The sequence below is a fragment of the Bacillus rossius genome, chromosome 5, assembly GCF_032445375.1.
Source record: "Bacillus rossius redtenbacheri isolate Brsri chromosome 5, Brsri_v3, whole genome shotgun sequence".
Lineage (NCBI taxonomy): Eukaryota > Metazoa > Arthropoda > Insecta > Phasmatodea > Bacillidae > Bacillus > Bacillus rossius.
Window position 1 is genome coordinate 58,233,598 of NC_086333.1, and position 22,110 is coordinate 58,255,707.

Sequence of the window (22,110 nt, forward strand, 5' to 3'; positions counted from 1 at the left end):
TACCTACCTCTCTTAAAGTACTAGCCGCCGGGCTACCGAGCGACCGTAAAGAGTACCGCCAGCTGAGGGAGGTGTAGGCTGAGTGGAGGTCAACGATTATGCGGCCAGTCACGTGAGAGTGCCATATGTGACGTAGAGAAGTGTAACGTGTGCGACGTAATAAATCTGTTAAACGTACGTGTGTGTTTTCTCTAATACGGCGTCCTGAGAGGTCATAACAGCCTGGGGGGCCCTTTGCCGACGCGTCCCTGCCTACAGCCACGAGGCCAGGAACCCCGCCCTTGAGATCAAAATTCTTTAAACCTTTTCAATTAACATAATTTCAAAACAGGCAGCAGGGACGGCGTCACGTCAAACAAGCTGTTGCTTGAGCACGGAGACTTCATGAAGCTTATCCTTTTCACGGACTATGAAACATGGATATTGAAATCGCTGCCTTGAGAAACAAGACGGTCTTCGCCAAGATTGACTCAAGAGATTGTTCAAGACACGACTATTAATACCAGCCTAGGTGTCAAATTTATTGAAAGTGAAACTACTCGATAAAATATACTCTCGATATCTTGAACTAAGATAGAGTTCCACCAGTCAATTCTATTTTGCGATACCAATGTTTAATTTTTTTAAGGTAAGACTTTTCGATATAATATTTACTCAGTATCGTGAACTAGAATACAGTCCCAATGGTCAACTCTATTTTGCGATTTCGTTATTTAGTTTATTGAAAAAATTTTTAAGATATTTTCTCAGTAACATGAACGAACTAGACTACAGTCCCACCTGGTTAACTATATTTTGTGATACCGGTATTTAATTCCTCATAATTTACCTTTTTTCACACAACTTTTATTTTTCAGCAAAATTAATTTTTATAATATATAGGGCACACTTTTAATTTTCCCGATACCACTATCAGTTGTAAGGTCTACAGACATAATTTTATTAATAATGAAAAATCGGTACTGCTAAATAGAATAGGACTAAGGGGACTATTGAGCTAAGATATTAAAAAAATTAGTTGCGTGAAAAATTGTGCATTTATATTTCTCTCCCCAAAACTCCCATATTCCCGCACATGTGCTGTAAGAAAGTAGGGAGTGATAATGATGTAAGCGTCCCCATCTTGGTGAAATCATTGGTATTTTTATATAAATATCCGTAATCTGTGAGTACGAAAAGCAATTTAGTATATTGTGGTATCCTGCAAAAAATACAGGATAAAATATTAGGTGTCAAATATAATCCCATGCTTTTGTTAGGTAACTTGTCCTGTCTGCAAACATAAGCCCTACATAGCATTTTATCGATTCTTATTTATGAAGGCTATAACCACCAATAGTTTACATCGTCTGAGAAGGTGTGTACCAACCCAAAATGACTTCAACATCCAATCCAGGCAACTTCTCCCTAACTTCTTAACTCCATGAAACAGAGCATTATAATAATTCATTTGTAAACAAATACCATAGACTAATTACATTGAAATGTGGTCAAACTAAGGGCAGTATTCCAAGACACAAAAATAAGGGTTTAGGTGTTGAATATGCAATACCTGTACCCTAACCATATTCCAAGTGCACGATAGGACACGGCCAGTCCCTTATTTTTAGGGCACTGATTTTGTGTCCTATCTGTTGCCGATTTGATCCATGACTATATATATATATATATATATATATATATATATATATATATATATATATATATTCCTTTTTAAAGAACTTTAACGGAACTTTTACGATTACAATTTCCCCCCCCCCTCTAATATCTTAAAAAACAGAAAACATTAATACGGCCAAAAATTCATCGTTTATTTTTGTATAACCAAATTTAAATATTTTATTTCACATTATAATTCCATAGCTTAAAAAAAAAAAAAAAGCTAAAATTACGATGGATTCCACGAAGTACAACTGTTTATAGCCTCGCACAAGTCTTCGTTTATTAAAACGACTGCCGATCTGATACCTTACAGGGGTTGGTTCAGTTAGAACACGTTTTGGAATATGACCCGAGAGTTAGGGTACGGCAGTTGCCCAACAAGGCAGTGCATATTCGCTACCTTACTGAAACGTCTTGGAATACCGCCCTAAATGTCATAAGTTTTTCTATGTATAACAATTTTCTAGGTGCGCCCGCCACTGTACTATTTTGCAAGTTGTGAAGGCAAACAACCAGTTCAAATTTTTTAACTGTACAACTTGCAGTCCTAGTCTATGTTAATACTTGGTCAATGGTTTTCACAATACATATGTAAATATGTTGATTATGTTATCATATTTAACCATCAGCTGACTGCGAGATTATATTTGAATTGTGTTTTATGTAAAATACAGCAAATATTATAATACAGGTAATTGTTGAGATGATGATTAGTATGTAATTGTATTTTAATGATCCCATAACCTCAATTACAGCACACTAACATAAGACCCATTTAATTAATTACTTATTTAATTTTTGCGAAACACCTAAAATTGATGAAGTAAAATTGTATTTCATGAAAGGAAAATATATTGGATAGTAATTAGACTTTATTTTTAATTTACCTGAGAGAAATTGTGGATGGTCATTTTTAAAAAATTTTAATGTGTTGCTTTACTGCGAACATTGTGCGAAATATAACGGGGAATTTTGGTGTTAAAAATGGCGAGCCTCTTCGGAAAAAAAAAAAAGTTAAAAATGTTTTCGAATCATTCTCTTGTAAAGGCTTTGTAATGCTACAAGTAGCATTTAAATTTGGTAATGCTTAACCAACAGTTCAGATGATTTTTGCAGTATTTGTAATGTTTCTAACCTAGCTAATCATCCACACTATTTTAAAGTATTTTAGGTAATGTTGTGTATCACATATCTAGGTTTATTTCTTGATCCTAATAGCATGATTGTGTACATATTGATCCTTTGGTACATGATGCTTCATTTATTTATTTATCCAGATTGAAAAGATTGTTGGAATGTGTCGTAATATCTGAAAACACACATAAAATGTGCTTAAATCCCAAAATATAAAATTCAAGAATTGTTGTACATTTAAGGCTGTGATTAAATATTGAGAGAGCCTGAACAACAACCAGCAAATATTACAACAGTTATTAAAATATGGCTCATGAAACAAAAGGTGCTCATGTAACAGTAAACACTTGAAAGCAAAGATTTTTAAAATGGAACTCCAATAAAATTTCTAATACTTATTGCTTCCATTTTCCATTTACAGAGAATCTACAAACATGAAGCTGGAAAAAAATGAGGAAAAAATGAGCACATTAAAAAATTTATTCAAAAGAATTAACAGCCTTCAATCATAAAAACGGGTCATATACAAGGTTGTAATTCACCTTATGTAATTGTCCTCCAAGGAAGCGAGTACTTATGAGTAGCGTACTAATTGGAGCGTTGACAGTATGAGTGGATTGTCCCACTCGGCTGCTCATTAGACTTCAAATTACTGAACCCCCATGACCAGCGTACTGTACTCTCTGCAGTGTTGTTAGCACGAGCTGCTTGGCCCGCTCTCCGACTTGCTCGGTGCCTTTGTGAAATCTCTGACAACTGCACCCTCTTTTTCTCTTCTCCGAGATAGCTGCCTCGTTCTGGTTCCTTGCTGTCTCAGTCTTGGCAAATAGCAGAGGATACAACACAAGTCTGCAATTTTACTGGTCATTGAAAACTACTTTGTCAGATACATTATCTTTATTTTTCATTAGCGGACATAAATAAAGCAGGACAAAGTTTTTTCTCTGATTAATAGTTACATAGTTATGGGTAACTATCTCCCATAAACAAACCTCACCATCGCCGCCACACTGCCACGTTAATAAATGCTTTGTACCAAGTTCCAACTTCAAATCCCAACATGAGTTGCTCTTCCAACTCGCCAAGCGAATTGGACTTTGTGAGACGTCAAACTAAATACCGGCCTTCAACGTATCTAGTAATTAATCTTGAAGACGATGCGGCTTGCCCTCGAAGATGACCAAGTGTGTACTCGTAGTTAAAGGGGTTTGGCGGGCGTGGCATCACTGGCGATGGCATCGTCTCCTTCACTCTGAGCCGAGGGGGTTTATATGCTATGAAATTTTTTGTAGGCAAAGGGAATTTTTTTGGTCCCAAAGGGATACGTGCGTGCTCTAAGATTTGTGCTGACATGTAGCAAGTTTTCGTAAATTACTTTACAAAATTTTTATGCTCTTTGAGGCGGCTTGTTTTCTCAAAACCATTGTATATTCACTTACACCCCTTTGATTCCACCGGATCTCAACTGTGAACTTCCATTGTGTACAATATTGTTTAGTTTTATCGTTCGGGTGAATTAGTGAAAGTTTTGTTTTGAAGTTCAAGCTGATTATTCAAATGTGAAGTTTCGCTTTTAACGCATGTAATGTTCAGATATCCATTTTTTTTTTATTTGTACTCTTAGTGGTATCAGCGATGTTGAGAATGACGATGGTTGTGTTTGGTGCCAGCAGTGAGCGGGATGGCGGATGAGCCGGCACTTGCTCGTCTGCAGGCTTCATCCGGTGCTGTCGCTGCGCTCGTCACGAATGGCGAAGGTTATGTTGGCGTGACTTGTGACGTAGTTACCCTGATACCCAAAACAGAAATAAAGGTAAATATGTACTTGAAGCTATGTGGATGTATTATTAGTGTATAGGTGACAGTGGAGCCCCGGTTATCTGAACCAATTGGGGCAGATACCTGTTCCGGATTAACACATTTTCAGATTAGCAGAATAATTGCCATAATACAACAGTGTGTTGTAAAATACATCACTATAAGTGTTTAATAATGATATAATACAGCCTATATCATTTTGACAAGTACTAAATCACTAAACATGTTAATTGAGTTTAGACTTAACAAATAATTTTTAAAATATAAAAAAACATTAAATTTTTATTAAAAAATTTTTGTTTTAAAATTATTTGGATTAGCCAAATTTTTTATTTAACGGGGTTCGTATTAGCAGCTGTACTCCTTATTTTGTTTATTCAAGGGTGACATATTTTTGAACTATGCATGCTTACTGTTTAAATTAAATTAAATAGACAATAAATACATAATATTAAGGTTAAGTAAAAATGTATGATTTGTTCTAATGGAATGTTCATTTAAGAAAGTAGCTTCTATGATAGAAATCTTGAAATTTCTAATGAATAACCTGTATGCCTACTGTTTTGAATTGTGAAGTCGGGCCATATTTACAGTGAAAAGTTCTTTAATTTGGCACGTTCGGGATAATGGAATGGTTCCAGGTTACAGTCTGTGTTGAACCATAGACTACAAAATTTAAGACCTTTAACTTTATCAAGTTGTTACTGTGTTAATAAGTTAGTAGATTTTAACACTTGGGTTGCTTATGCAACAGGCTCACAATTTGTGTGGAGGACTCTTGAGTCTGTAATGAATCTTAAACCAATTGGGAATAAAATCATGGGCAACTTGGTTACTTCGCATATCAAGGTAGCACCCAATGAAATGGTCACATTTGCTCAAGTATATTAAGTTCTCAGGGTCTATTGTAAAGGTCAATTAACTTGCAATTTTTTTTATTTACTGAATACCTACTTTAAACCTAAATACAGTTGAAATTAATTAGTAATGACTTTTGTGTGAAGAAGTGTGGTTGATGGGTTGTGTTGGGTCTATGTGTTTGTACAAATTTTATGGTTTGTATTTTTGTTAATTTCTATGTGTGCTTACTCCTAAAGTCTTAGGACTGTTTGTGTGCATGCCACAATTTATAAATAAAAAAGAATATACATATAAAGTATATTTTTAATCACCATACGATTAGCTAGTGTCTTTATGTATGTCATAATATAATACTTCAGGCAGACACGTTGATGCATTATATCTGCGGTGTGGCAACTACGTGTTGTGTTATAGTGGTAGATGCATAAATCAATGCCTCTCTATTGTACGGCACATGCACCTTGCCATGCCTTAGAATGCCTGTTGACTTCACACGTTAGACCTTAAGTTTATTGAGTCAATGGATTGTACCAAGTTGAAATTCTGTGGTTTTATACCACAGCTGTACTGATCTGTGTATCTATCACAATATTGCGGGGGTTTTTCAGAAATATAATTTTGAAGGACAAACTTGGCCATTTTTGCTCAAAGGATAAACTTTATTCTTCATGGCTGCGTACACATAGAACAGAAGCTTTAAAATCCCTGGGTCATAGTTGATACAGTGGTAGAAAGCATTGCAGTCTTTTGTGTGCTTTAAAAAATTCCACATACTAGGAGTAGCACTTTTACATAGCAGATACGTGGAGTGGTATTTTGTGCACACTGGTTATAAGTCAAGAAAAAACCTTTTGGACCAAATATTAATTAGGTTTTATTCCTGTTTTATATATATAATTATTTTTTTTTTACTATTTTGGGGAGGGAGATGGTTTCAATCCCTCTACTTCCCTACCCATTTAAATTTGCCCTTGATTGTAAACTGACATTTTTTTATGATGTTAATTATGAATGTTAGTGTGTATGTATCTATTATGTGATGGAGTTAATTTTTTAAATTATTTTGAATGTGTACATAAGATATATGAAATAATTTTTTTTTTCTCCTCTTAGGAAGAAGCAGATTTTTCTGTAGATGAAATCTGGAACCTGGAGAATGGTGCAAGGTTCTTAGATGACTTGGTGTAAGTTTAATATTTTTCCATCTATTCTATATTAATGTATTATAGCTAATAACATTTTAAAATAGCAAGCATACAGCATTTCTCAGATGACAGTCATCCATCTTAAGAACTGAAACTTTTTTACAGCTATCATAGTTGTATTTTTTCTTGACAAACAAGGAAATAAAACAAATATGTTTATTAAATTTACCATTTGTGAGTATAAGTGGTAGCCTAGTAAAATCTTGATGTGTTTTGCAAGAATGGAAATGTTAATTGACATACTTCCCTGATCAAACTAAAATATCTGTTATCAGTGCAACCTTACCGTCTTGCAGTTTGAAATGTGTGACCAATAGCCATGCTGCCGTGCGATTATTTCTGCCGTTTAGTAGCAATGCCACTCCCATATAACGGGTTGTTCGGACATGTATTCTTAAACCAAAAGTCTGAAGTACTGAATGTCTAATGTGTGTGTTCTTTATTTCTCATCTCAGGAACTTGCAAGATAGCGAAGCAGATGTTAAGATTGATAAAGGCTTACATGTTAAGCTTGAGGAAGATATTGAAGGTAAGAAAATGTTTTGTGTCTAGTTATCTAACTGTAGAGCATGAAAGGTGAATTCTACTTTCTTGATTTTGAAATCTAGAACATAAAACTGGTGGCTGATAACCAAATTAAATTTGTTTGTTTTGGTTTTTGAAACCTACAATGATTATGGGTTGGAGATCCCCAAACTTGTCTGCAGGGAAATGACTGCTGCAGACGAAGAAGAGTGTTTCTGCGGTGGTTTACCAAAGCCTTCTGAAATGTACTAGTGAAGTGACGAAACAACATTCGGTTCTGAATTGGGAATCGAACCTGGGAACTTTGGCCCACATTCAGGTGTCCTTACCACCAGACCATGTGTTTGCGATGTGTGAATTGATAATCAAAAGAGGCGAATCTTTGGTTATAGTTCTGATGTACTTTTATCCGGATGTGTCCAGAATGGGCAGAGGAAAAGGAGAACATGCAAATAAAACCTAGCTAAATGAATTTAAGAATAATTTTAAAAATTGTGGATATGAAGCAGTTTAGTGTAAACCCTTTTCTGATTCCAACTTGCATAATTTTGTTTTGCAATTATAAGTTCATTTGCCTTAAGGATGGAGTATTTTCCTTAGTTGTGGTAGTAAGATTAGATTAGAAATACCTTTTTTATAAGTTGTTAGCATTTTGACAAAGTACTGTTAAAAGTGTCTACTAGGTTGTATGAAATAAAGTATTAGAAAGCCCAAAATCAAATAAAATATATTGTACAATTAAGTAGGATACTGATTCAAATCAGCTGGTTTATTTGTATTAGTTAACAGTCTAGGTAATCAGCAAAATACTGGTCATAGATAACTTATTAAACTGTAGGAAATATCTAGTATAAGGAACTGAATGGAAAAGGAAACATAATTTTTATTTTTTATTTGATGCAAATAATGGTAAATTTCTATGTGCAGTTGGAGCTTTTTAATCTCGGCCGGAAATACTTATGTTTTGCACTTTCGTTCTTGAGTCACGTGCGTTTAGATTTTTTAGGTGGTGATTTGGATGTTTGTTAATGTTAACCGGTATACTCTGTTGCCCTAGTTTTTAGTTCATTCTGTGTTAATCTTTCTTGCCTAAGCCAGGTTATTACTACTTATTTAGATAGCATTGTAATGTATTTATTTTTCACTGATATTCCCGTTAAAACTATATTGACATTCAATAATCCGGCATAATTGTTAATTGGGCACGACTTATTCCGGAACGTGCCAGATCAAAGTGGCATTACCCTATGTACTGAAATAATAATTTAAAACTGGTGCTTCGTTTCACGAACTCTAATGTTCAGGTTCTCTATTATTTTCCATGCTGTTTAATAATCTGTATAAATGTGTAATTGGTTGCATCTAATGAAGCTGGACAGTCAGTAATGCATATTTTGGTACTGGTACCTCACAAGTATAATCTGCAACTTATGTGCATCTTGATGCTTAATTTAAATTGGTTATTGTTCAGTTAATACTATTTGTAGGGTACAGGAAAAAAGCTCCTAGCTACTGAAGTTTTGTTTACTAATTGGTACTATTAATCTACCACTGTCAGGATTATCATTCAGAGTGGTTTTTAATGCTGAGTAGTATGTTGCTGCAAATGAGGAAGCTCAATTAAATCTGTTCTTTTTTTTTTCTGTTTGTTCAAGGTTCTTCGACTCTGCTACCTGACGAGGAACGGCTACAAGAAAATGAACTACAGCTGCCAGAAAGGTACAGAATAGATACGTAATTAGTATATGTTTAAATACATGGAAGACCATCATTACTTTTTTTTTACATTCAAGGTTTTATATTTTCCTCCTTAATTATTTTCTGTGGTCTTATTAAATAAAATGTTTTAATTTACAAATTATAGCATTTTCTAGTTGCTTGGGGGAGGGGGAAGTAGACATATGATGTTTAGGCTGTACACTGTGTAGGTAATGATCATGTAACATTTAGTGAGGACCAGAAGTCTTGTGAGCTTGGCCTCATAGTTCTATGCAAAATGAGTTGCTATGAACAGACAGGCATAATCAAACTGTGTGTGCCCGGGTACACATAAACAGTTTTAAAAGCATTTACCATCATAATGATAATGCTGATTTTATCTGTTAAAAATAATCTGTCCACAAACAAAAAAAAAACTTTATTTTTTTGGCCAGGTAGATTAACTGAGTTACACGTGCAGAAATAAAGCATTGTTTCAGGTCCGAAATGTTTTTATTTCGCTGATTTTATTGTTAATGTCTGTTTTTATTTCAGTACGGTGCAGTCTTTCCGGTTTTATAGCGAGTTACATTTCACAGGTGCATTTCCATAATGAATTTTGAAGAATACATGTACTAACACTGTGCCCAGATGATTATTTCTTTCTAACTGGTTTAGCTACACAAATGTACATGTGCTTTTGAGGATGTGTACTGGTACAGAGTAAAAAAGTAGTGAGCACAGTAAATTTTTTTGGAGGCATTTGTGCCTATGTAAATTTACGGTATTAAGGTGTACATGTATGTTTGTACACACAGCAACATTTACTTTTTATATAATATAATGTTTAACTTGATTTATGAAAATTTGTAATAAAATATGTTTGTCTGACAGCATTTTAAGTAGCGTGGAGATGGGACTGCCGAGATCCTATTACAGTTTTTTTTAGCAATTTTTCACTACATTATCCCATTTATCTCAGCTTCCAAAGTTCATATTATGATCTTTATATCATTATATAGACTTTGAAGGTATCTGTAAAATAACGTATATTTTGAAATTTCTATCTCAATTCACTGATTTTTGGTGAAATTTATAACTTTATATATACATATAAACTTTATAGTTTTACAGTTTTATTCTACGTTATATTACATCTGGGAAGCTTACCATGAGAATGTCTTGAAATTTTCAGAAAATGTATCATCTGGCCTTCGTTTAGAACAAGAATGGTGTAAAATATTAATCAGACATTTTTCTATAAATTTTTTAATGAAAAACCAAGTTATGGCAGCCCAGTGTAAGTAATTTTTATTTTTTTTTTAACTTTACATAAAATGGACTAAAACACATTTTCCCCTTATTTTCAGATCCAAAAAGCCTAAGGAGCTGAAATTTTGTGATTAGGTTTATCTTAGACTTTTTAATCGCACAAAGAAAGGTTTTTTTTTAGCTTTAGCGCTTAAATAATTTAATTTGGGTTCATGCCAAAACAGTGATCTCCAATTTGTATCATAGACTCAGTGTAGATCATAAAGTAGAACTAAAGGTTGAATTACAATAGCCCACCGCCTCTGTTCACCCGTCATCCGTCCATTGGTCACGTGACCGTCAGCCAATCTGAGAGCCCGAAAAATTTCATCCGTGGGCCCATGAAAAGTTTGGCAAACTGATACCTGTGATGGACGGACAGATTATAGCTATGTTTTTAGGTGCAACAGTTAATTGTTACTAGAATACAGGCCTGTGGTGTTTTATTAGTTTGTTCAGATGTTTTGTATTTTAGTTTATTGTAGTTCATAAAACTCATGTCCGAACTATTCAATCACGACTCTGAATTTTTCCAAAGGTATGCTAATACAATATGTACAAAAACACCAAATAAATAATGAACAACATCAAAATAAGTCTCTGAGAAAAAAACACTTATTTTTGGTAGCACTTACTTGGGAAAATATTTGATGGACAGATAAAGTCATATTGTAAATCACTAGGCTAGCTGCGTGGCATTGACAGATGAAAAAGTGACGGATGTAGGCAACAGGCTATTGTAATTCCATCTTAAGAAATGATATTTCATGCCCTTCTTATCTAATGAGCAGTTAGTAGTAAGACGAGGGTTTTCCTGTAGACTTCCATAGTGAAGTACAGATATATCAGCTAGTATGATTATAAGGTTAAATAAAAAAGTAATTCTCTTTCTATTTATAATGTAACAGTATAAAAACAGTACGGTGAAGATTTATTTCATTTGTATAGTTTTATTTCATTTGTTACTTTATTTTTAAAGTGATACTAATTGTTGTAGGAATTGTTCTTTGTGATATGTATGTCGCTATTAGGGATGGGTCGGTACCGGTTCTCGGTTCTCGGTTCCTACGGTTCTCAGCATTTTAAGCGGCACCGAGAACCGCAGCTAAAATGTCGGTACCGGTACCGGCAGTATAGCAAAACCCTTTACGAAAATAGTCCTTCACTACAACTTAACTGCAGCATGAAATGGCTCAACTCACGTTCAATTCACTTATGAATTATTTTTTTGGACTTCTGTGGAATAATATTTATCTCTAACTATAAAATAAATTACACGTGAAAATATTTCATGTTCTCGTCACATCTGTAAACAAAGTACGTTATACAATCAAAACATAACAGTTGAAGGTGCCATTATGTAGTTCATAGATGTGTGCAACTCTATACCATGCCTCAGTAGAGATGTGAGAACAGAAAGATGCCATGTTTGTTTCAATTTGTTTTTAAAAATAGGCAGTTAATTGAGTCGTTGACACGTAAGTAAGGGTGACTGGTGTATAAACAATTAAAAGTGCAAAATTCCACAGAATATTTGTTTAATAGAATTAATGATTTAAAATTTTCCATAATAACTTTCGGTATTCTAAAATTTTATGCTTTTTGTGCAGTGCTTTGGACTGTAAGTTCACTGCATCTGCAGCCATCTAGCCTAATGGCTAGTAACTTTCTTTTTGGTAAACGGGATTGCTTTGAAGGGGAAAGTTTTTTTTTATAAATATAAAAAAATTAAAGTTGTGTATGGATGTAGATGTATTTTACTATTGGCTGGTCAAACGAAATGCATGTTGACACTTCTAAAGTATAATTATTCTGGCCAAATAGAGCAAATTGTGTAAGAAATGGCATCAGAAGTGTGGCAGTAATTTACTGTTGACTGTGCAAACAAACTGAATTCAATGTAGGCAATAAGTTTGATGGACAATTTAATGTTTTAATTCTTTGAAAGTTCACCATCATTGTATTTATTTCCATTATTGTACATTTTCTTTTATTCCTATGTTTTAAAGGAGGGTGTATGTAGATTTCTTGAGGTAATTACTAGATTGATATAGTAAATTTTAATTTAATTAAGTGTTCTCTATATTATTTCGAATTAATTTTTTTATTAATACATATTACATTTTTAATAGGTTGGTGTGTTTACTGTAGCTTAAAACAGTGCTTTTTTTGTAGCCAAAACAATAAATAGTTTATTAACTAAAACACCTCATAAATAATGTGTGTATAATATCTATTTTATTGTTGAAGTCAGAACCGAGAACTGATTTTTAAGAACCGGTAACGAACCGAGAACCGGGAAAAAAACAGGAATTGACCCAACACTAGTCGCTATTATATAGATATGTCTACTATGCATGTGCTTAAATTTGGACTTACTAACAGCTTGTTTGAATTTGTCAATACTGTGGGGAAAATATGCCATGGGAGACATAGCTAGTGCATTGTTGAGGTTGTAAAAACTCATAGCCCTTTGCATGTCCGAGTTTCAATTTGGAAAGTGATATTTCAGTGGTAGTATGTTTAAAATATTTTTTTAGTTATAATTTAACTCTAACACGTGTCTATTGGTGTACAGTTAGTCAGAAAACCCATATGGTTTTGTTGTCTGCAAATCGTGAGCATATGATGACTGTGTGCACCGAAGAAGAGATGGTTAGTTGTGTGGTTGATGTGCGCAGCGACGAGGCATTCGTGCGGATGCTGCACGACCAGCGCAACACGTGCCCCGTGTGTGAGCGCAAGTTCCGGCCCCCGTCGAGGCTGCGGCGGCACATGGCGATCCACAGCGACGAGAGGAAGCACAAGTGCAGCGAGTGCGGGGCGGGCTTCAAGACGCTCAGCACGATGCGCACCCACGAGCTGACGCACCGTGCCGTCAAGCCCTTCAAGTGCAGTCTCTGCTCTTCCACCCAGTGCACGAGGAGCGCCCTCCAGAAGCACTTCAACAAGAAGCACAGCAACACAGACAGGCGCGTCACCTGCGACATCTGTGACATGAGGTTCCAGTCCAGGAGCAGCCTCAAGAACCACGTCTTGCGCCACTCGGGCAAGACGGTGCTCTGCACGGCCTGCGGCCGCATGTTCTACTCCGAGAAGGACCTCCGGACCCACGTGGCCAGAGCCCACGAGCTGACGAGCAGGGAGGCCCCGGAGCTGTACGAGTGTCTGCACTGCGACCGCGTGTACACCTGCAAGCCCACCCTCGCCAACCACATGCTGTCCGTCCACCTCCGCGTGAAGGAGTACGAGTGCCCCGTGTGCGACAGGGCCTTCGCCGTGAAGGCTCACTTCCAGAAGCACATGGCGTGCCACTCGGGCGAGAAGTTCAGTTGCAACTGTGGTCGGAGCTTCTCCACCAAGACCAGCTTGGATAGGCACAGTCTGACGCACGTCAACTACAGACCCTACACCTGCGCCATGTGTGGTCTCACCTTCACGCAGAAGAGTTCCGTGGAGAGGCACATTGTCACCAACATGGAAAAAGAACACTATAAAAGGTTTGGTACTTGCAAACCCATTACAGGAGGGCGGGGAGGATACTACACTGGTCAAGAAGATAGTTGGTGAATGGGCTGTGAAGGTGCTCATTTGTATGGAAATACATTGGGTAATATTTTGACTTCTCCTGTGCCTTTCAAGACAAACTTGAAACTATATTTCATATTTTTCTAAATACTTGTATTGGTTACTTGATACACTGTGAGGTGATATCTTATAAACATGGGTCAAGAATGTTTGGTGGTCACATCACTCGCTTCGTACCAAGACAATCCAGGTTCGATTCCTGGTGAAGTGTAACCTGGATTTTTCATAAGTGGAAAATGTGGCAGAGATTGGCACAAATTGGTGGGTTTTCATTCTCTTCCCTTCCCAGTGTCACCACTCTATCTCATCTGTTCAGGCCTTAGCTGTCTAATGACATCCATGTTGAAGAGACATTAAATATTAAGTTATTAATTCATTTTGAACCTTCAGTAGTCATGAGGTGACATTTTGAAAGGTTTTGTTGTAAACTGGTGATTAAAAGTACATAGTTTAATATTTTAGTGTGCAGTAGAACCTCGTTAATCCAGATCAACTGGGGCCGGGGCTGATCCGAATTAACGAAATTCCGGGTCATTCAGAGAATGAGGGGAAAATCATTAAAAATAACGTGTATGTACTTACCACAAATATTTTTAATGGAGTTTATAAATTATTATTGGCACACTTTCACCTAAAAACACTCAGTATGTATTTACACTGTACGCAATGTAGGTACAAACTAGTCGGTAGTAAGAAAAGGCAGTGAGCTTTTGCTGCCCTAGTTTTATGTATTGCTTGTACAAGTAGTGTGATCTCTCATCCGCTTTAGCATTAGAAGCTCGTTTAGCGATTTTTCGGCTGGACTCTCGGAATAAACCATCAATTTAACAGTTAACTGTGTAACAACAGCAGGTGGGTGAGTGCAGTGAACTCACCTGCTGGCAAGTGAATTTATGATTTATCATCTGTAAAACAAGTCTTCATTTACTAACAAATCAATTTTTTTTCCAAAACTGATCCGGGTTATTCGGACGTCTGGTTTAACAAGGTTCTGCTGTATTTTATACTTACCAGATGTTCAGTGTGTGTTAATAAAAATCACAGACTTTTGTGGCCATTGTCTGGAGTTAATTAGTTTCTGGGTTGTAGCTGCATTGAAGGCAGGGCAGCAACTAGAGCCTCTGGCACCCGGGGCATGAATGGATTCGTGCGCCCCCCCCCCCCTCTTTTTTTGCACATACCACACCAATAAAGCGTGGGGTCTGGGGGCCCTCCCACGGAAAAATGGTGCTATTTAAGCATTTTCGGTACCTACATGTAACAGTTTCTGTGCTACTGTAACTTCCATGCCTGAACCCACTAGTAGGAATTACAATGCAAGCTATTTCGGCGCCCCCACAGCTTTGCGCCCGGGGCGTACGCCCCGCTTGCCCCCCCCTAGTTGCGGCCCTGATTGAAGGTTAGCAGGCTGTAGTAACAAACTTTCCCTGAGGTGTTTGGACACAAGCACAATATTTGTGAAGATGGAATACAATCACTGCCCCATGTGTATGTCGAAATCTTTTAAAAAAACTATCTACTGTTGTTGGCAAAGGCTCTCCATGTTCCTCGTTTATAATTTGTTTTCTTGTGTTGCATACATTGTGTCATCTGTGTTATTTTTGATGGCAACCGAAAAATTGGTGAAATCTTCACTTTCGATGCAGGTACAACCCAGAAGCCAAGCAAGTTCATTGTGTGGTTGGTTGGTTGTTTTTTTTTTTTTTTTTTTACAAAAAATGTTTGTGTAAACATCTTAGCTCTTGGTATATGGCATTTGGTAGGAGTAACTTCATAAATGGAACGGAAGTGTTTAAATACGGTGCTGAAGGCTTCAAGATGGCGGACCCATTTGTAGCAACGTAAAGCTGTATATAGTCACTTCTGTAAACTTTAAGGAACATACCAAACTTATTGGTGTGCCAAATGAAACTTTATGATAGTTAAACTACCCTGGCATATATTTGGTAAACTAAAATAGTTATAGTAAAAAGTTATAACACATTTTAAAATATGCAAGAAAACTGGCATTACAATTTTGATAGTACATAGTCTCCTTTCGAATAGTTTCGGTAGCGCTGCGGCAGAGCGTACATTTGAAAAGCTTAGGGGGTAATTCTTGATACGATTCAAACCTCGCCACTGCAAAACGTATCACTTTTTTTAAATAACAAATTACTGGATTATACTAATTGAATCACCCTGAGGTGAAAGGGACTAAGTTAATTTTTATGAGTTCTTCAGGAGACACATAAAAACATGTTTTAAAACACAGACATAAAATATATAAATAATAATTTCTGAACAATTATATACCATTTTAATTTCTCTGCAGTAAATTAAAAAAAAATTCTAAAATATTAATGAACAAAAAAATTTTTTTTTTTTGATTTGGTCCCTTCATGTCAGGGTGACTCAATCGTGTTTTAAACAAATATGTATTACATTTTGTTTTCTTATTGCTATAATATTTTTAAATACATAGCTCAGTCCATTGGATTATTTCATGCTAGGCAGATCTTAATCCTTTAGTTTTACTTAAAATTATATTAGGTAGGATACATATGCTTAAAAGTAATATAAACAAAAAAAATCATTCTTAATATATATTACCCCTATATTTTTTAGGAAATGAATGTCCGCATTATTAATGAATAAACAAACACCACCCCTGTTCGCCTAAATAAAAATGTGAGATGGTTTTCCTTTACTTCAGATATGATTTGCCAACTTCATTACGTATATATTTTGCAAATGAAGTGTAGAAGATAAAAAAAAAACATTCACCAGGCTACATAATATTTTAAATAAACAGCTGCAATTTTTATATATTTTCAGTTTTGGTTAAATGGACAGAAACATGTTTATCCTACCCTGATATGCTTGCTTTGATCAGCAACTGTGTATGAAGTAAGGATTATTTCTTCTCTGCTGCTAAACAAACTTGTATGCCCACTATTATATTCATGGCTATAACAGAATGTATAGCAGAAATTGGGCATTGTGTGCAGTGGGCTTAGCTGTTTAATGAATTTTAACAAGATGTGCAGTATTTTAATAAAATTCCTTGTCTAAAATCAAGTCCAAAGCTGGAGTTTTTTTTCCAGTGTCTTTTTTGCTTTTATTGAAGCTTCTTCAAACTGATATCTGTACATGATAGTGGCAAGCCACGTATACGATTCAGGCAGGTGCATATAGTACATGTCTTATTTGAATCCAGAAATTTTGGTACTTGAAAACATTTTGTGAATATTTATCATGCTCGGCACTGAACAGTGAGAGACGCATTGCCGTGCTTTTATAAGGCCAGGTTTATAAAATACGCAAGCTACGCAATAACGTAAGAAACGCAAGACACAAAAAAACAACACGATTATTGTTGAATTTCCAACTTTATTGCATTTTGACTTGCATTTTCTACGGACATGTTGGAACTTTTGCTTAGTGAAAGAAAATAACACGCTTGGAATAATTTTTTTCAAGAATTCTACGTTAATTGTTATGCCAGTTTCATATAAGTTTATTTGCAATATAAAAACAAATGAATTTTCTCATTACTGAAGTTAGATGTTTACACATCTCTGGTGATTACTGAAACACACATTTTGTTTCTTATTGAGATCATGCTCATTTATACGAGGCAGAGATGGGTTGTGAACTCTTTGCAAATGGCACACATTGTGTGACTGATTCTTTGAATCAGGGTGTTTTGTTAACTTTATTGTAGAGAGAGCCAACTGTATAGAGAGTCAACGGCATTTTAAGTGTTTCATGACAGGAGGGAGGTTGAAATAAGAATGTGGGGCAATATATCACCATTTAAAAATGTTGAAGTGGTACAAATGATGTTACTGCAAGGTATTAGTACAAAGAGCCTTTGAATAAGGACAAAAATGCATCAAATATGCATGGTGTGTGTGTAAATTTGCTAAGTTTTGTTTATTTGTGTAGGCTGTTTTTGAGTCACATTTATAACCTGTGGTTGTACACTTCTGAATTGATTGTTAAGCTGTTTATTTTCTGTTTGGGTGGATCACTGGGGCTGTGCTTTCTTGGTACTATTTGTTATAATGTACTTCAGCAGTGCTGCTTGTCTGCAGAAAAACGATGGCATTGTAGAAACTCTGGAAAAGATATAATCGTTAATAAAATGTTGATAAAAATGTTTAAGTACTTTATCTACAGGTCATGAATATTTAAAAATGGAGGGGGGGGGGGGGAAAACCTTTAACCTTTTTTATGTTGCAGCTCACATTAGCATAACAAAAAAAAAAAAAACTCTAATATAAAGTAAAACCCTGTAAGAAATTTCTCAAGGTAGGTAATTAAAAAAAATAAGAATGCTGAAAAACTAATCAAAATGTTTTTTTTTGTTTTTTTTTTTTTAATTATTTTAAGTCGAGTACAAAATTTTTTTAAACCTACTATGCACGACAATTTTTGAAGTGGGAAGTTAAAGTGGGTGGTTAAAGAGTATTTTGCTGTGTGTGCATTACAAAAAAACAGAAGCTTGTTGAGCTAGTGAGTGCCAGATGCACTTTCAGAAACTTAAGATGTTACATGACACTAATTATGAGTTTTCTTAAGTATGGTTACCAAAGGTTATATGTAGTGTGTAACTATGACAAAATTGGACCCCCCCTCCCATCACCAGATTTATGTGGATCCTGCAAAAATATTCAATTAAATTGTGATAAATTTGTTTATATAATAACACTGACCATGAAATTCAAAACTCTATGTGAATCATCGCAATGTTAAGTGTTTAGAGTGTAATTTTTCATTATGTTAATCTATACTTATAATCAAAATGTTCAAGGTAAAAATTCTACATTGGATGAAATTATGAAAGAAAAAAAATAGAAATGCCTAACAACAATATTTAGAACTCAAAAATATAGTTTTTAAAATTTTTGGCTTTTTGTTTGTTCCAGTATCACTTGATCTATTTTGATGAAACTTTTTTATTAGTAAGGTATTTGGCTAACTAAAACAGTAGGCTATATAAAATTAAAGAATTTCAACCCCTTAGGGGGTGAGAAAGAGGTAAATATAGTTTTAGGATAGTTAATTATATCTCCAAAGCTAATCAAAGATAATAAACTGTACTGTGTTCAAATAATAATCATACAAATAATAAAAACCACAATTTTACCATTCTACGATATTGAATCCCTAAGGGATGGTGAAAAAGGGGTCAATATTTTTTAAGATGAATAATGTATCTCCCATGCTAATCAAACATTATTGGGTACCAATAATAAACATACCAAAACTTCACCACCATTTTACCATTTCATGAAATTCAACCTCTAAGGGGTGAAAAAGGAAAATAGAGTTTTCCTGAATTAAAACTTAATTATAAGAAAAAATCATATCTCCATAGCAAATTAAGCTGGATGTAAGGAACTGAGCAAGAATAAATGAAATAATTAATTACGTAAAGTGAATTTAACATTTTTTTAAATTTGACCCTTAATGCAGTGAAATGGGGGTACATTAGTTTAAATAGTAACAAATTATCCAAGCAAATTAAGCTGGACGTAAGGAACTGAGTAAGAATGTAAGAATATTAGAAAGGTATATTATTTTTTATCTTAATCATTTTCTATACTCAACTGCAAAAGGAGTGAAAATGTGGTCAATTTTTTTTTATCTAAATATATATAACTCAAAGGTGACTGACTGACTGACATAGTGATCTATCAACGCACAGCCCAAACCACTGGACGGATCGGGATTAAATTTGGCATGCAGGTAGATGTTATGACGTAGGCATCCGCTAAGAAAGGATTTTGATTAATTCTACCCCCAAGGGGATAAAATACCACTCACTGACTCACTCATCACGAGATCTCTAAAACTATACACCCGATTGACTTGAAATTTAGCATAGTTACTCATTTTGTGATGTAGACGCTCACTAAGAACGGATTCTGCGGAAATCCGATCCCAAGGGGAGTTTCGGGTGCGTAATATATAAAAATTTCCAGTTTTTCGTAGGAAATCATGGCAATGGCTGTTGCTTTGTTGATGCTTCATTCATCTCTATGACAATGACTATTTCATTGTTAGTGCAGTCCTCATAAACGTTGAAATTTTGGCGGGTACTTTATATATCAAAAATTGCCCTTTTTTCAAGTATATATATTTTACAGACTTGAAACTTCACAGTAATGTTTCTTATGTTATTACGCAGGATGACATTTTCCGAAAATTAGATCCCATGGGTGGTTAAAACCAGGCAACAGTGGGTACTTTGTCTGCATGAGAACATGATTTTGCATTGTTCATGCCTTCTGCGTCTCAATGGCAACGGGCATCGCGCGGCAGTGGTGTACCCACAAGGAGGGGCATGTATAATGAGCGGCGCAAGAGTGATCTGCCTGTAGACTGCCGTAGCGAAGTACGGGTACATCAGTTGTACGTTGCGTGCACGAGTCGGGAAACCATCGGTGCTATTCATTTTCTCTCTGGTACATTATACAGCATTGTAATAAATTTTCACTGAATTTTTTTTTATTTACCATTACTGTAAATGGGAGATGTGGCTTAATTTTTTTCCATTAGTATAGCCGTGCGAAGCCGGGTCGGGCAGCTAGTTATATTATAAAAGTCCTCTAAAGCTAATCAAACAATATATAACTTATGTATTATGATTTATAAACATGCAACATCTACTATTTTTTACTAACTGCTCAATACTACTTCTTAAGGGAGTAAACATTAAAAAAATATCTTCTGATCAAATCAAACTTTATTTAAGATATTGGAAATGATTAATAATCATAGCTCAAACTCCCTTATCTTATTCAATGTTTTCCATAATATAACCTCGTATGTTGAAACAGGGGTGAATATTATTTTTAAAAAAGTTATGGATTTATTAAATCAGTATTGGCTGGATAAATGTACATTATTAAAATTTATTTTGGATTTAATTTCTTTGGTAAAAAGTAAGCAGATGAGATGGTTTTATTTGGATAATGGATATTGCCATAACTTAGAATTAACTAATTATTTTAAAATTTTTTAAATAATTTTGGTATATGTAAAAGGTGAAATTATTTAATTATTGTTTTAACCAAAATATATGAAAGTGTAAGTATAAATGATGGCATAATCTTAAGTAAAATAAAACAGGTGCATGTTTTACTTTTTTTTTTTAAATTGGCTACCTCATGAAATGAAAGAGAGGTGTGATTTCATCAAGGTAATATATGTAAATCCTATAACACACTAAAGGGGGAGTTATACAATCAGATTCTTGATTCATACTAAAAATTAAAAAAGTTTACACACAACCACTTTAGGAAATAAAGTTTTTAACGGTTTTGTCATGAATTAAATATTTTTTACATCTGATGATTCTTTGGTAAAACCTTTTGGAATTTATCACATACTTTCCTTACAATGGCAAAATATCAGCAATACCCTGAAATTACGCTAGCAAAGCCGCAGGTTATTAGCTAGTGTGATCATTAGCAATTTAAAAAAATTGAATGTGAAGAATCTTGTAATAATTCAACAACTTTTGCAGTCAATCTCAAATTGACAAACACACTGGATTATATCTTTCATGCCTTGTTTGGACAATTCTGCAAATTCACGCAGCACTGAAAAGGATAATGGAAGTTTCATGTTGTACAGTTCTGCACAGCTGCATGATGTGATAGAACCTTAAGGGTTTCAGGGTGAACTAATTACTTAGGTAACAACTTGCTGGCCTAGAACTAAAGTGGTCTATGTCACATTTTTGACAAAAAAAGGTTATGGTAATTAAATGGTAATTTCATCCGTTGAAGCTATGGCAGTGAATTCAAATATGCAGTTATGTACTTGTGACTCCGCTTAATTCTTTTGTCCTTGAAGTGTACTAGAGAAATTCAGATGGGTACTATATTTGACCTCTTCCAACTACTTTACCCAGTCAAATTGGTTGTTTACAAATCTAATTGTAAAAACAATGTTCAGCTGAAATTAGAAACTTTGAACACTTCATTACTGACAAACAATAATTAAGTTTATGTTTCATAGTTATGACCAGTATGCATGTGCATGTATTTATTGAAACTTTATTTTATTAATATGAAATATAATTTTTTTATTCAAGTTATTATAACCAGTAAAATATGACAGGTAATTATTTTTTGAGTCTTTAAATTACTTCTATACTTTTATCAGATATAACCTGCAAAACATTTTATTTTTTTCAAAATGGCAATGGGTTTTTTTTGTCTAGAAGTACACAATAAGTACACCGATTCGTCCTTGCATACTTCACTTCCAAGTCAGTCGGCCGGTATGATTTCCGGGAGCAAGGACATAT

General features: G+C 34.9%; 1 protein-coding gene across 2 annotated transcripts; it reads left to right on the forward strand.

Annotated features, from left to right (window-relative positions):
* The first annotated feature begins 2,030 nt into the window (after window positions 1-2,030).
* Window positions 2,031-17,944, forward strand: LOC134531839 (zinc finger protein 771-like). Of its 2 annotated transcripts, none has more exons than XM_063367817.1 (6): window positions 2,031-2,353; window positions 4,467-4,609; window positions 6,589-6,659; window positions 7,136-7,209; window positions 8,861-8,924; window positions 12,896-17,944. In XM_063367817.1, the coding sequence occupies exons 2-6, from the start codon at window positions 4,478-4,480 to the stop codon at window positions 13,782-13,784; spliced, it is 1,230 nt and encodes a 409-aa protein (XP_063223887.1). In that variant the 5' UTR covers window positions 2,031-2,353; window positions 4,467-4,477; the 3' UTR covers window positions 13,785-17,944. The 2 variants fall into 2 exon arrangements, with proteins under 2 accessions (XP_063223887.1, XP_063223889.1); XM_063367819.1 differs by having other exon boundaries at window positions 4,470-4,609.
* The last annotated feature ends 4,166 nt before the right edge of the window (window positions 17,945-22,110 follow it).